This window comes from Arachis stenosperma, chromosome 3, assembly GCF_014773155.1.
Source record: "Arachis stenosperma cultivar V10309 chromosome 3, arast.V10309.gnm1.PFL2, whole genome shotgun sequence".
Taxonomy (NCBI): Eukaryota; Viridiplantae; Streptophyta; class Magnoliopsida; order Fabales; family Fabaceae; genus Arachis; species Arachis stenosperma.
Genome location: NC_080379.1, coordinates 21456871 through 21473610, shown reverse-complemented (window position 1 = coordinate 21473610; position 16740 = coordinate 21456871). Strand labels below are relative to the sequence as shown.

Sequence of the window (16740 nt, the reverse complement as noted above, 5' to 3'; positions counted from 1 at the left end):
TTAGGTGTAATCAAATTCAAGAACATTGAGAGTGTCAAAACTCACAAAACTAAATCCATATTATGAGTTTGACGATTCCAAAAGTTTGTGCATATCGATACGTTGGTTTAAATCCATATTAGTTATTATGTGAACTTAATTTCTTCGAAAATTATAATTTATTTATTTTTTCTTTAAATAAAAGATTAATAATTATATAATAAAAATAAAATGTAACTATAATTTAAAAATTTTAAAAATACCAATCTAAGTGAATAATTTATAAACAATTTTTTAAATTAGTTTAATCATATTAAAAACTAAATATCTAATAACCTAATAAAGCATATTTAGAAATTTAAAAAGTAACCATCTAAGAAAATAATAATTTATAATTTATAAATAAAATTTTAAAGATTTCTAGTGACAACACCTAAGCAAATAATTTTTAAATTTAATGTATGAGCGTCATGTTAACATAATAAAAATTCCATATTTATATTACTATAAAGATAAAAGATTTGATTTTTTTTCTTATGTATATTACAAAAAATAATTATTTTCAAAAAATAATTATTTACAAATGAACATAATTAATTATACGATAAAAATAATATCGGTACGTTTATTTTTATCAAATTGAATCCCATCAAATTATTAATTTAAATTCAATCTATTTAATTTTTAATTTCAATAACACTTCCTACATTGTTATGTGTGAAAAATTTTTTATCAAACTAAATTCATATTTTTAATTTACATTCAGTTATTTTTTTTTTAAGCCTAATTTTCACATGAAATAAATAATTATCACATTTTCATGGCCAAAACTAGCAACAATCAGTTGAAGACCAACCAATTAACAAAAATATTCTAGGTCCAATAAAAAAAGGTCATAACTTTAATTAATATTAACCATTAATTAATTTTATTTGATTAATCATTTTCGATCAACAAGCAACACAAATTTAACCGCTTCCAGATTTTGTCTTCCTCCATCAAAACACACACCACACGCGTTCGTTTATACGTTTGTCCACGTACGTTCAACAGGTGAGAAAAAAAATTGCTTCCTCACCGTAGCACATCCCTCATTTTAATCTAGCTCTCATTTCTTTTTTTTTTAACCCTAGCATAGCATTCATTCTTTATAATGTTTGTACCCACTCCGTCTTTTTTTGCCATCAAATAGTCAAGTTCTTTATCCTCTATTCTTATCCTCACTCAGATATTCTATGTTCATCATTATGATACTCCTTTTTCATCTCATCTTGCTTTTTCGTTTTGCCTCACTCTTCTCTGTCATCATCTTTCTCCTCCCCCACCACGTGTTTATACTTCCAATTTTCGAATCTCACTGCATTGCTAAATCCTGTTTTGATTTTGTTGACAATTATTTTTTCTAGGACTACACCATCGTTCTACTCTTCTTTATATGGTCTCACTAAGAGTGTAATTGGTCAGTTTTGATTACAAACCAACAAATCGATTGACAACAACTATCAACTAAATTAATTCTTATTTTATAGTTCAACTAAATTTAACTATAAAATAAAAAAACACATCAAATGCAGAGGATAATTTGGTCATATACAAAATGGTTACCTTCCATGTTCCCCTTTTTTTAGTACACTAAGCATTAAAGTCAAGATACATTTTCTCTAAAGCTACACTTTAATTTAAAAAAAAAGGTGTAAAAAAAGAAAAGAAGAAAGAGCCAAACTACTACAAAAAGCACTAAAGCATGAGTGAATGGGTGTGAGTGAGTTCCAGATGTTTTTCTTAGTCACTAATTAAACACTAGAGGCAGTGGCAGAAACGTAATATGCAACACTGAATAGGCCATGAACAAAACAGAGAATTCCTCCAATTGAAAGGAAATGATGGTGTGAGAAGCCACATGAACCGTCTGATCTGTTGTTTGACATAGCCCCTATCACCAGCATAGACATTCCAACGGCCAACACAACCCTAATCATGATCAACTCCACATATCAAAAAAAAGAAAAATGGTATAAATACTATGAAATATTTGGATCTGAAATTCGCTTACAACCCAAATCATTGTCTTAAAGGGAACAAATTATGCTTTGAGTTCAGTTTCATACGCTTAACAAAAAACATATGTTTACACTAACTTTATTAGATTAGGTGATACTATATAAGTGACACCCCATATTTATTAAGGTGATTGATATCACATTATATTAAGGTGGATATTCTCATGATAACATTTTTATATGAAGATAATATTATGGACTATTAGATGAATTGATATATTTGACTAAAGAAAAAATATGAGGAGCCAATGAAATATTTATACAATGGAAATTTATAGAGTATTAGAGATATAATTATTAGTGTTACATTTTTTCATTAGCTGAAGCTTTTGGGATGAGTGGTATCATGACATGGTATTAAAGCACTAGATCCGAAAGGTCAAGAGTTCGATCTTTGGTAAACCCAAAAATTAAACTAATTTTTCGAGAAGATGTTTATTATCCCTTGTACTCGGATGGTTATTCTAAATAGTGTAGGGGATGTTCATTTCATAACTCAATAGCATTCTTGACTAAATATATTTGACTAATCAACTAAAGGTTTATAATGTCATTTTCATATAAAAATGTCATCATGTGAGTATTTCCTTTTTATTAAATATATATAAGAATACTAAACATAATGTAATATAACTTAAAATCTTAAAAGAAGAAAAAATATACATTTATTTTTATAGATATTCTTTATCTTTAATGTATTATTATATGAAAAATGTTAAGAATTCTCAAAATTTATTATTTTTAACCATTACTTAATCATTAATTTAATTTTTTTAGTCTAATTTTTTTATTTTAATAATTCAATAATATACTTTTAAATATTAATAACCAAAAGTAATAAATTCTGATAATCTCCTATCATTTTTTTTATTATATAATATAAATAAATATATATGTGTGTATTTTACCCTTTAATATCCTAAATACGGCTAAGTACCCAAAATATAAAGCAAATAGTGAAGGAGTTGTTTTTGGTCTGGAAAAAAAAGTAGAAGCATATAGGAAGAGAGAAACATTACCAAGTTAAAATGAGGCAAAGTGTTGAGAGTTGGATATTAGAGGAAGCCTTATCATAGTCATGGTGAGAGCAAAGGCAGTTGCATCCACCTAACAAATTGGCTATGGCATGTGATAGCCCCAAAAGCACTGCAGCACCCAAACCCATCATAAACGCCTTATGGCTTGGCTCTCTACACTCAAAGATCCACACTCTCATGTGCTTAACCTGTTCATTTATTTCTTCTTATTATTACTATTATCAAGTTGTATCTTAAATGTGCTTTCAGAAAAGAAAAGCAAAAATAGTTTAGAGTTATTTAGGTGCAACGTGCAAGCATATATATATATATATGTACCTTGTTTTGTGCTATTTCAGCCTCAAAGCCGAGAATCCCAGCTCCAACATCCATTATTAGAATGAGAAGACACAGACAAATTCCTCCTACTCTAGCCATGTGAGGGAAAGTTCTTGTGTTGTTGCTTTGCTTTAATTAACCACTTCTAAGATGAGAAACACTAGTGGGAAGGAGGATGTAGTAGAAGTATACATATATAAATAATGATTATAAAAAGTTTGTAGAATAATTGAGTGTGGTATGTAGGAGGTGAGAAAAGTGGAGGCTAAAGGAAAATGTCTAATTCCTCTTTTGTAAGTTCTATTATTGTATCTGTATTGTTTATTGATTCATTGTAATTCGTGTCGATATTTATTTGATCACTTTTGAATTTTTGTATGATTTTATTTTAATATTAAAATTCCTTTTTTTTTTTGTCTTTTTCTTTGAGTTTATTGTTGAATAATGACAGATTAAGATATAATTTTTTATGGTCAAATAATATTACTGATTTTTATACTTGAGACTATAAGCTTGAAAAACTTTAAAATGTATTGATGATATATTGGTGTTTTAGTAATTTTTAACTCTTGATTTTATTTATAAAAAATATATAATATATATAATTAAAATTAACAGTTAAAATTTATTGAAATATTGATGTATTAATATTATTAAAAGCTTTTTTATAAGTTTCTAGTTTTCACATAGTACAAACTTTAAAATTTGGTTTTCTGGCTCCTTCTCTGCTTTTTTTCTCCACTCTTTGGATTCCTTTGATGATTAGGGTGAAGGGAAAGCTCCGTATGAACTATGAGCCAGCTCACTGTAAAGTCACTAAAGTCTAAAGGTATTTAGGTTTCTGCATACTTTGACTTTTAATGTGAATTGATGAATCGTTTATTTCAGCCAAATATAATTGCATGAAATCAAAATCTTGCTGGAAGTAACAATTTCATTTGTCTTATAGTAAGATATTATAGGACAAGACATGTTATATATTTTAAAATGGTGCTACTCCAATAAAAATTTAATAATTGTCATCATGTGAAAATATACTATTTTGATCATTGGACGATAGATTGTAGGGCTTGATTTTATTTGAAGTAAAAATATTACTTTTATTTAAAATGTTACAAAATAAATAAGTTACACTTTTAAAATAAGGATCATCAAAAGAATATATTTTTAACATCTTCATGAAAGTAATTGCCTTTTAAAATTGGATAAAGTATTATTTTAATTTTCTAACGTATGGGTCGAATCTTAATTTAGTTCTTATCGAATCTTAATTTAGTTCTTAACGTTTTTAACGTCTTTATTTTAGTCTTAAAAATTTTAAAATGTCTTATTATTCCGATCCCAAAAAAATTTTAAGCGGATCTAATATTGTCTCACTATTAAATTTAACATAAATAATTCGCATATTGAAGAGCCAATAGCATTCGATTTCAGTACATAAGTAAAATAGATCCACCAACGATCACTAATATAAAAGTTTTTTCTTTAATTTTGAAATGTTGATGATTGATTGTTAGAATTTGAAATTTTGTACAAAAAATTAAAGGAAAAAAAAGTAGAAAAAGTATAGGTAGATAATGAAAATACTAAATAATATAATAATGGATATATTAGATATTTAATTCACTAGGTGTGTGGATGGTTATTTAATATTAAAATTTATGAGTAATTTGGGGTGTAGTGTGTTTTTACTTTATTGGGCCAATTTTAGAATCCATTGTTCACAAAAGCCATTGTCTACCTAACAAAGTCTAAAAAAATATTACAAAAAAGTTTTGATTAACACATGGAAGAAAATATCACTTAACTAGTAACATTATCACTTAACTAGTAATATTATTAACGTCCAGGTTCCTTATTCTGTTAACTATTAGTATCAATTTTAATGATAGAACTACATTAAACTTATTTAATTTTTTTGGGATTAAAATAAAACTTTTAAAATATTAGGTATCAAATTAAAATCTGGCCCAAATATTGAAAATAAAAATAGTATTTTACCCAAAAATATTTTTACAGTACATATTAAAAATAATTGTTTCAAAGTGTTCCCTGAATAAGAATTTAAATTTGGCCGTGAGATCCAAATATTTTTGAGTGATGGTTCTGACTTATTTGCTTAAACAAAAATTATTACAATGTTCTCTTCTAAACAGTGGTAGATTACCTATAAAAAATTTTAATACTTAATTTAACAAAAATTTTAATAAGTTTGAATAGAATTAGATTAAAAAAATTTGATTATTAATATATTTATAAAATAGTAAAAATAATTTAGTCATTTTTTAAAAATAACTTTAAATGATTATGAATGGTTATTATTTTATAAAATGAAAAGTTACCTCATATCTCAGGTGGTTATCAACTTAATGATGATAACCGAAGTAGTAAAGAAGCATTTAACTTATTTTCTAAGTCGAGTGGAATATGTGTTGTAGTGATATATATCTTAGTCAAGGTTCGGAAAATCGGATCGGTCATTAAACCACTCTAGTTACTGGTTTACTGATTTATTGGTCCAACCGGTTCAACTAGTGGTTCAACCGGAAAAATCGTTTTTGAATAAAATAATAAATAAATTATATATAAACATCATAAAATATAATTATAATCTAATATAAATCTTAAATATCTTCCAAATTTAAAACATATGAAATATCAACCAAATCCATATGATCTTATCAAAATACAAAGTTAAATAGTGAAAAGAGCAATGGTGCAAACAGCAACAATACAACTAGAAATAATCATTAATCACTCCTAAATTAATTCAAAACAGTAGCATAACAAATAATCACCCCTAAATTAATTCAAAACAGCAGCATAACAAAATCACTAACAACAGTAGTCCTAAGAGGAACATCCTTAATCACCACAGAACCAGCACTAATCTTAGCACATTCACCAACCTTAATGTTTCCCAAAATACAAGTCCCTGCACCAATCAAAACCCCATCACCAATCTTTGGATGCCTATCACCAGAAGCTTTACCAGTTCCACCCAAAGTCATACTATGCAAAATTGACACATTGTTACCAATCACTGCAGTTTTACCAACCACTAATCCAGTTACATGATCAAGCAGAATTCTGCTTCCAATCTTAGCACCGGGATAAATACCAACCGCGAAAATCTCGGAAACTCGGTTCTGGATCATAACTGCCAAGACTTTTCTTCCTTGAAGCCGTAGCTTATGAGCAACTCTATGAGATTGGCATGCTAAGAAGCCTTTGAAGTTCAAGAAGCAATGCACATGGCTTATGCAAGCAGGGTCTCTTTCCTTAACTGCTTTGAGATCATCCTTCACAGAATCCATGATTTCTTGGTCAGATTTCAAGATCCCAACAAAAAGATCAAAGAGTGTGTTACTTGGAAGGCTTGCACTGCTTAATAAAACATATATGAAATTAAAAATAGCCACAGCAATGAACATTAACAATTCTGCCTACATAATGAACATTAACAATTCTGGCTATAACAATTCTGCCTACAGCAATTCAGCCAGTCAATAATTATTTAGCAAAGTAAGTTTCCAGCATTAACAAAGTACAAAACAGAGTAACAAATTTAAGCTTATTTAGCAAAGGAACAAACAGAAATTGAGCAACAAATTTCAGCTTATTTACAAAACAGAGTAACAAATTTGAGCAGAGGGCGACAAGCAGGACGAATCCAATGGAGGATGGGGAGAACTTACTTTCCCATCAGGCAGTGAAACAGCAGACTCAGTTCCAGAACAAATAATCACCCTAACCTTCAAATCAATAACTATTTCAACAAAAATTCAGAAACATCATACTAAAAAATTAAAAAATGGCAGTAGTAGGCCAGCAACATAACAAATCCATTTCAACAACATAAGTTCATAGCCACAGTTCACAGTCCACAGAGATTAAATTGACCAGCCACAGCTACAGTTCACACTTCACAGAGGAAGTTCACACTTCACAGAGTATCAATTTCATGCAAGGTTTCTACCGGGGTCGATGGAAGAACATGAGCAGAGGCGAAGAACAAAGAAGATGAGCAGAGGACGAGTCACTCACCTGGGGTCGATGGAGGGCTACCGGTGTTGAGTGTTGACTGTTGAGGACCGCGCGATGGAGATGGAAGGCTACCAGTGTTGACTGTGTGCTGCGGTGCTGGTGTTGAGAAGATGAGCAGAGAATGGAGATGGAGGGCTACTGGACAGGAACCAGGCGAAGGCGACGATGGAGATTAGAGGGTTACTGGGGCTGAGGATGGTGACACCAGGGGACGAAGGATGGCGACAAGGGGGCTATGGTTCAGGGCGGCTAGGGTTCTCCATTGGAGATGATTCAGAAAGGGGGAATGAATGAATGGGGTCGGGGGAAGAAAGGGGGGTGGGGTGCTCCACGAGTGGGTCGGGTCGGGTTCGGTTTTTTATTTTTTTATTTTTTAAAAATTATAAAACGGCGTCGTTTAGTATAACCGGCCGGTTTTTGGCCGGTTCACCGGTTCTTAAGCGGTTTTTATTTAGACGGTTTTCATATGAGGACGGACTGTTTATAGCGCCGGTTCACGACTTCACGGTTAACCGGTCGAACCGGTCGGTCCGGTCTGGTTTTCAGAACCTTGATCTTAGTCGATCTAATCCATCTATGTAGGCGAAATCACATGAACTTTGTTGGGCCAGGTTGTAGGTAGTTGTCCAAATTAAAAGTTATTTCTCACTAAATTAAATTGAATTAATCTAGTGATTAGTTTATTAATTCGCCTAAATAAGTGTCGGAGGGTTTGAATCATGTTTTGTGTATGCAGTAATTCATTGACTAACGATAAACTTTTATATAAAGTTCAGTATCGCAGCGAATTAGTCTTTATTTGGCCTGCCAGACTATGGGATACCGTGAAAAAAAAAATAGACTGGACTTATGTCCTTAAAATCAGGTATAAACAATAATCAATATAAATTTCTTTTATCAAAAATAAAAATTTTAAAAATTTCTACACCTTTATAATGCATTTTTTAAAAAAAATATTTTTTTAACTATAAATAATCTTAAGAAATATCTTTTGCGAAATCCCAAATTCTTAATTTCAGAATCAGGTGAATCTGGGTTTGTGTAAGACGTACTCGAAATGAAATCTTGGTCAGGGAACTAAATACTAGATTACTTAAATCAATGAAGCATTAACCAATCAATCGAAAAAATCAAACATGAACCAATTCACCGTTGTGACTAGCATGCATGTGAATCCCATTATATGATGGTGGGAATAAATAAATAAATGAAACTATATAGGAATTCGTATCCCAGGGTTTGAAATTGGTACCAAAGGAGATGTGTACAATTAGAGATAAATGATGATACCCATATGCTCCAATTTAAGATTATCAAAGGGGATTATCACAAAGATTCTAATTAGGAATCTAATTTTTTAACTAATTATATTCCATTTTGTAAACATTTTTATTACAAATTTGTCTCTCATTATAGCCAACCACCTGCGGCTACACTTTAAATTCTAAATTTTAAGAGGTGTGCTACCCATACAAGTATTTTTGGCTTACAAGCTATATAAGTTGGCTCAAGTTCAAGAAAAAAACACGCGCACCACTCTTTTAAATTGAGCGTCCAACGCACGTGCCTTACAATACGTTCATTATGCCGCACTCTTCCTTTTATTCCTCAATCAAAACGCAAACTGTCAAGATTCAAGCGACATTGGAAACAAACTACGATTATGCGAAGAGCAGAAGAAATCAAGAAGAAAATATACAAATCTCTATAAAAAATCACCAGAAAAAACGAAGAAACATTATTTAAGGTACTGTTTTACTGTTCTTCTAGGTTTTTTTTTCTAGATTGTCTCTGTCATGTGTTTCATCCTTAACAAGCAAAAGATTAAAAGATTTCAAGAAGAAATATACTGTCTCCTCCTGATATTGGGTGTATTTCTTAAATCCTTTGAGTGTATTTTTGTAATCCTTTGGGTGTATTTCTGTAATCGTTTGGTTTATTTCTATAACTGTTTGGGTGTATTTCTGTAATCCTTTGGGTGTATTTCTATAATCTTTTGGATGTATTTTTGTAATCGTTTGGGTTTATTTCTGAAGTTCCATTATCTTCAAAATAATTTCAAAGCTTGATTTCAGAAATCATGAAAATCGAAAAAAAAAAACAGAAAGATATCGAAGGTAAAGAGAAAACGCACGAAGGAGATCGAACAAATTTGGCAAGAAACTCGAAAAAGAAAATGAAATCTTTTGAAAAATGAAAGTTATATATTCACGCGTTAATTGATTTGGATTGATTTAAAAGTTTGTTAAAGAGGCCCGTAACATAAGCAGCGCGTTTATGGGGTTTCGTTCTATTCAGACTTATAAAGCTTGCAAGCACAAAACACTTGTATATAGATATTAATCCAAATTTTAAATAATAAATTTTAAATTCTAAATCTTAATTTTTAAATTTTAAATTCTAAATCCTAAATTTTAAATCATAAATAATTATAGTTAACTAATAATTTTAATATTAAATAAAACAAGTTAGTTAATATTAGTTAATTTAAAAAAATAATATTAAATAAAAAGTTAACTAATATTAGTTAATATAAAAATTAATTCTTTATACATTTTCTGTCATAAATTAAATTATAATTTACTGGTTTTTTTAAATAAAAAGGAAAGTTTTTAAATCTTTCTTTATTATTGGTAATCTAGTTTCAAAGACAGAAAATTAGACAGAAAAACAATGCATGGTCCCTAGTCTAAAGCAGCACAACCAGCCCCTAATAAGAAATTTTTTTTCTCACCGAAAAATATAAAAGAAGAACCTAAAAAGTTGAATAAATAAATTAGTGCCCATTATAAGGGAAACAAGAGCAGAATCCACTCATTTGCATATACATGACAAATTAAACTCATAAAGTATCTTCACCTAAGTACATATACATAAAGAAGGCTTTTCAATTTTGTTGCTTCTTTTGGGTTATTGTCATATGCATCAGAACTATTGCATTATTATGTGCTTTTAATTAAGAGCCAAAATTCAGTGCTAAAGAAACCTAACTCTTTTAATTTTTTATTCATTGCGAGTCCATCGTATCATATTCATGGCTTGCGGAATGCTGAATTGGGTTATAATGATAAAAAGAAGTTAAAAATAATAATAATTTGTGCCTGATTCTGTTTTGAATATTTAATTCAACCATAATTATTATGAATACGTAAAAAGTTAACTATTTATATATAACATATCTTATAATATAATATATTAAAAATATACAAGATGGTGATTAATTTTTAATGTATATATATTTTTATAATTAATTAGTTCTAGTTTGTAACAAGTATAGTTGATTTTTTTAAAAAATGTATTTTTCTTTGTTTGGTAGACTCAAAAAATCAAGAGTAATAGTTTGAATGGACTTATTTGAACAAAAAAAAATTTATTAAAAATAAAGTATTTTTATTAAATTTTAAATATGTTTAGATATATCTTTTTAAAAAAATAATTTTATTAAAAGACAAAGTATTTATTTTTTATAAAAACCAACAATATTTAATTTTAAAAAAGTTTATTCAAATATAAAATAATTTTTATTTACTAACATAATATTTTTAAAAATAATAAAAAATAAATATTTTTTCAAAAATCAATCTTTTGTAACAAAAAGATACTAGTATAAATAGTGTTGCAAATTTCTCCGACGTGACAATACATCTAATAACCAAAGTCCCAACATTAGTCTTTCCATCTCACTTCACCGAAAGTTTTCTTTTTGGATTCGTTTTTTCCCCCTCATTCCTCTGGGGTTAAGTAATTATTAGTGTTTTATTTAATTGAAGGGCGGGTTTTAAAATGTGAGTTTAGTCAAGATACGTTTTAAAATTATTAGTTTTTAAATTTTTTTAATAAATGATTATTAACTATATTAAAAATTTAAATTTTATGTATTTTTTATAAAATATTTTTTCAAATAAGTGAACTTTTTATAAACATTATTACAATGTTAAGCATAACTTGTTCACATTAATCTTATCTTAAGTGCAACTTCAGGTGTTAGAGGTGTGTAGCCATGATCAAAACATAGCACATCTCAACAAACTTCAATATCCAAAATCCATAGACATGTCATGTTAGTGTTATTCTGGAGGTGGTACGTTAACTAAAACCCTAAAAACATATATAAGTGAGTTGGTGAAATCAGATATAAATGTACAAATCCAACCAAGACCCAGTTCATTTTAAAATAAAATTAAAAATTTTTAGGTTAGAATATATCAAGATTAATTAATATTTATATCTGTATATTTATTATAGGATATTATATCAGCATGTTGACTCAGTCTAAAGTGACGTCAACAGCCACGGATAAGGAAACAAGTCGAATCCAAAGGTGGGGTCAGAAAAGGAGGCCTTGATTTAGACCGTTGATCTAGCATACAAAACGGACAGTTCAGATTGAATTTGGAAAATAATGAAGACGGAGATGGAGATGGAGATGGTGGTGGGCAACGGCAACAACTTTAGGCGGCGTATGGTGGCACGTTAAACGATGGCAAATGGTGGAGTTTTGTTCGTTTGACTCTGAAGGACTTCGTGGAGAGAACGGGACGCTTGATGATAGATCAAAATGTCAGAAATTCAAAATGCGACGGGAAGAAGCACGACTATTGGAGATAGACAAGGAGTTTCTATCTGCATGTGGAGGTGCAAGCGGTGGATGTGACAATGGTGTTTGGCTTATTATACACAATTTTTTTTCTATTATTCTCTCTTACCTTTCTAACATGGTATTAGAGTCATGGCATCATCCTTGAAGAATTTAGGTTATTCTCTCTTTTTCGGTGGAACACAGATTTTATTGTTTCTTTACCATGGACTTCTTTTTTGCCATGCTTCTTTCTTCTTATCTTTTGCCACATTTTTTATGCTTAATCACCCCAAAGCTAGCTCTTCTTCTCTGTTGCTTCGTCCCGAGTTGAACAAGCCAAACTTCATCCTCACCTGCCGTTAGATGCACTGGTACTCGTTGTCACTGTGGGTTCTACCATCAATCACCTTCATCTCCATCCATGACGTTCTTTCTCATTTTTTGGTCATCTTTCCGACATATTTTAACACCACCAATGGACACAATCTCGCCGCTGTCAGAGCCTCCACACACCACCCCTTTTTAGCTATCTCCATCTCACTTTATCAAGTCTTCAAATTCAACATGGACTCTCCAATTTGCTTAACATCTCAACTGTTATAACCCACGCATGCTCCAAACCAACTTGTAACCTGTGCCTTGGCCCAACCCGCTACGTTGTTGACCTACACTTCGACTAAGTCTGAGTCAGCCTTGCTTATGTGTCTCCTATTTATGGATTTTTTGGTGTCTTCTTTCCGATTTTGCCTTCCATTTTCATGATTTTTTTTTTTGCTCTGATCTTACTATTTTTCATCTTTGTGGAATATTTACCTATTGTTATGGAGAAATTAGATATTTTTTGTCATCTTTCGATAGTTCTCTATCCTTTGGCAATTTGTCATCTCTCTACAGTTCACCAGCTATTTGACAGTTTTCTGGTAGTTTGCTATCTTTTTGACAGTGTCTCACCTTTTCGGCATTTTTTTAGCAAATTGCCATCTTTTCAGCAGTTTACCACTCTTCTAGCAGTTTCGTTTACGCTTCTTTTTGACAGTTTCATCTACACTTCGTTTCGGTAGTTCCGTTTGCACTCCATTTTATTAGTTCCCGTAGCTTTTTCTTATTTCATTATTTTAATTTGAAGGGAATGTTATAATATATTAGAATTAATTAGCATTCACTATAATTATTTAGTATATCTGTATATTTATTATAGAATATTACGTTTTTATAAGGCGACTAAGAAAGAGACAAAAGTGGCTGTAAGTGAAGCAAGAACAAGAGCATATGAGGGTCTCTACCAGTCTTTGGGCACGAAAGAAGGAGAAAAAGATATATATAGAATCACAAAGAGCCGGAAAAAAAGAACGAGAGATTTGGATCAGGTTAAGTGCATAAAGGATAAGGATGGAGAGGTGTTGGCTCAAGAGGAGAAGATTAAAGAAAGGTGGAAGAGCTACTTCTACGAGTTATTTAGTGAGGGACAGAAGACTCTTCTGAGCCTTGGTCGATTATGCACAAGGGAAGAAGATCAAAACATTGACTACTATCGAAGGATTCGAGACTTCGAGGTAAAAGATGCTCTAAAGCAGATGAAAAATGACAGGGCAGTAGGACCTAATAATATCCCAATTGAGGTTTGGAAGGGTCTTGGAGAAAAAGGCATCAACTGGTTAACTAAGCTTTTTAATGGGATTTTAAGGTCAAAGAAGATGCCTGATGAGTGGAGAAAGAGCACCTTGGTACCTATCTACAAGAATAAGGGGCCACAACTAGTGTAAAAACTCAAGGTGGTGTGACAGAGGAATTTCCTATCGGTATAGGATTGTACCAGGGATCATCCTTAAGTCCATATCTTTTCACATTAGTCTTGGAAGTACTCACAGAGCACATCCAATAGCTTGTGACATGGTGCATAGTTTTTGCTGATGATATCATCCTTATGGGAAAGTCAAGGAAAGACCTAAATAAGAAGTTGGAGTTATGGAGAGAAGCTTTAGAAGTGTATGGTCTGCGCATAAGCCGTAGTAAGACGGAATATATGGAATGTAAGTTCAGTCTGAGAAGGGAAAACCCCAATATAGAGGTGAAGATTGGAGAAAATATCCTATGAAAAGTTAAAAGTTTTAAGTATCTTGGGTGCATCATACAGGATAATGGAGAGATTGAACATGATGTAAATCATAGGATCCAAGCAGGTTGGTCAAAATGGCGGAGTGCATTTGGTTTTATATGCGACAAAAAAGTGCCTCTAAAACTTAAAGGTAAATTCTATCGCACCGCTATAAGACCGGCTATGCTGTATGGTACGGAGTGTTGGGTGGCTAAAGGGGAGCACGAACATAAGCTGAGTGTGGCAGAGATGAAGATGTTAAGATGGATGAGTGGTCATACGCGATTGGATAAAATAAGGAATGAAGATATAAGGGAGAGAGTTGGAGTAGCACCCATTGTGGAAAAGATGGTTGAATCGCGTCTCAGGTAGTTTGGACATGTGAGAAGAAGACCGATAGAACATCCAGTCAAGAGGGTGGATGAGATGGAAGATGGACAAAGGGCGAAAGGCAGAGGAAGACCTAAGAAGACCATCCATGAGGTGGTCAAACGAGATCTACATGTAAACGGTCTCTCTGTAGACATGATACATGACAGAGCACAATGACGTTGTTTGATTCATGTAGCCGACCCCACTTAATGGGACAAGGCTTTGTTGTTGTTGTTGTATTACGTTTTTATTATTTTAATTTTCTTAATACTTATAAATACATTTGTATATTGTATCATTCTATATAATTTGAATACATACAAATATTTTTTTATTATTCTTTCTTATCTTTCTAACACCTTAATTGTTAGTGAAGTTGCTTTTTGATTCGGACATTACAATTTCGCTGTTGTCCAACTCTCTAAGATAAAGTTCAAGAAAACAATCGAATTTCATTATAACTCAAATTTCCTTTATGTTACTTACAACTGATAAATATTTAGTATTATCAACTATGTTCAGTAGAAGATTCTTAACAAATATCATCATATGAAACACAGATAACAGGAGAAAAAAATTACAAAGAAAGATAAGTTCAACTTTTTTTGAGATATACTTCATTGTATAAAAATTTTTAAATATAACTTGAGCGTTCAAGTGCTTTTTGTAAGTACTTGCTCATTGTGCTTACTACCTAGAATGTACTTCATCCAAATAAGGAAGTTAATATATTACCTCACCAACAACTTACTTTTAAGTATTCATAGATTCTTAAAATTCGATGGTTGAAGAAGTAATATATATATATATATATATATATATATATATATATATATTTCATGTTTATGGAAAATTTTTGTATATCTATTTAACTTAAATAACATATGGAATTGAGTTAAGTCTTAAAGTAGTCCCTAAACTTGCACTCGAACTTCAAAGTAATTTTTGAGGTTAATAATTATTTAGATTCGTCCTCAAACTTGTACCCCGAGACTCGTAATAGTCCCTCAAGCATTTTCCGTTCATCGGAACCTTAAAACGACGTCGTTTTGAACAAAAAAAAGAAAGCGACGTTGTTTTGAACAAAAAATAGAAGCGTACGCGTCGTTTTATATTATAAAAAAAAACAATTATCTTCTTCTTCTTCTTCAACTCTATTGTTCTTCTTCTAATCTTCTTCAACTCTGTTTTTCTTCTTCTTTTTCAAAAGGTCACAAAAATAAAAACTAACACCACAAAATATCACAAAAAAATCAGCATTAATAAAAAAAGTTCAATCAACTTAAATAGCATATATCAATCAATTTAAACAGCAACAAGAACAAAAAATAGCGACAATAAAAAAATCAATAATAATTATAGAATAGAAAATAACTAAAATTAACCATTGTTGTTATATTAAAATAGGATCAGTAGCAATAATCACCCAGAACATTAAAGAACAATAATTGAATAACTAAAAAAATTAAAGAAAAAGAAATTACTATGGCCGAGAGAAAGAACCGAACTAGAGGAGAGAAGAGGGAGATCGAGCGGATATGGAGGCGAGCGAACAGCAGCGGCAGTGAAACGGAAGCCGGCGAAAGGCAGCAACAGCGAAGGTTGAGGAGAGCTCTTATGAGTGTGAAAGTATGTTGGAAAAAGGAAAGACATCAGATTAGAAAAGAGAAAGGGAAGGAAAAGAATCTCAAGTTGGGAGAGCAGAAAAGAAAGGGAAAGGAGAAGGGCATTGGGGAAGCAAAAGAAAAAGGAAAAGGGGAAGGGTTGGAGGAGGGAAAAGGGACGGGTTGGGGATGGAGAAGGAAAAGGGAAAGGTTGGGAGAGGGAAAGGGGTTGGGGATAGGGAAGGGAACAGACTGGGAATTGGGAGGGGGGGTGGGGGCTGGTACACTAGGCGTTCTTTCTTTTTTTTATTGGGGTTTTATGTTATGTTTCTTTTTTCTTTTTTTCTTTTTTTTTGTTCAAAACGACGTTGTTTTAAGATTCTGATGAACGGAAAATGCTTGAGGGACTATTATGAGTTCTGGAGTACAAGTTTGGGGACTATTATGAATCCCATAGTATAAGTCTAGGGACGAATTTGAGTAATTATTAACTTCAGAAATTACTTTGAGACTCAAGTGCAAGTTCAAAGATTACTTTGAGACTAAACTCTATGGAATTTAAGTTGCATATACAGATTCAAGATTTTTGTTTTAATAATTAATAGACAATATTTAGGAATTTTTGATAAATACTAAGTAAACAAATAAT

General features: G+C 31.1%; 2 protein-coding genes across 2 annotated transcripts; both read right to left on the bottom strand.

The window, feature by feature from the left end:
- Positions 1-1555: 1555 nt before the first annotated feature.
- On the bottom strand, positions 1556-3644 carry LOC130970026 (protein VASCULATURE COMPLEXITY AND CONNECTIVITY-like). The gene is made up of 3 exons (XM_057895969.1): positions 3395-3644; positions 3059-3264; positions 1556-1950 (listed from the first exon to the last, which is right to left on the bottom strand). The coding sequence occupies exons 1-3, from the start codon at positions 3491-3493 to the stop codon at positions 1773-1775; spliced, it is 483 nt and encodes a 160-aa protein (XP_057751952.1). The 5' UTR covers positions 3494-3644; the 3' UTR covers positions 1556-1772.
- A 2560-nt stretch (positions 3645-6204) lies between these two features.
- LOC130965654 (serine acetyltransferase 3, mitochondrial-like) lies at positions 6205-12443 on the bottom strand. Its single transcript, XM_057890416.1, has 3 exons — positions 12428-12443; positions 7093-7163; positions 6205-6840 (listed from the first exon to the last, which is right to left on the bottom strand). The coding sequence occupies exons 1-3, from the start codon at positions 12441-12443 to the stop codon at positions 6205-6207; spliced, it is 723 nt and encodes a 240-aa protein (XP_057746399.1).
- Between the last annotated feature and the right edge of the window lie 4297 nt (positions 12444-16740).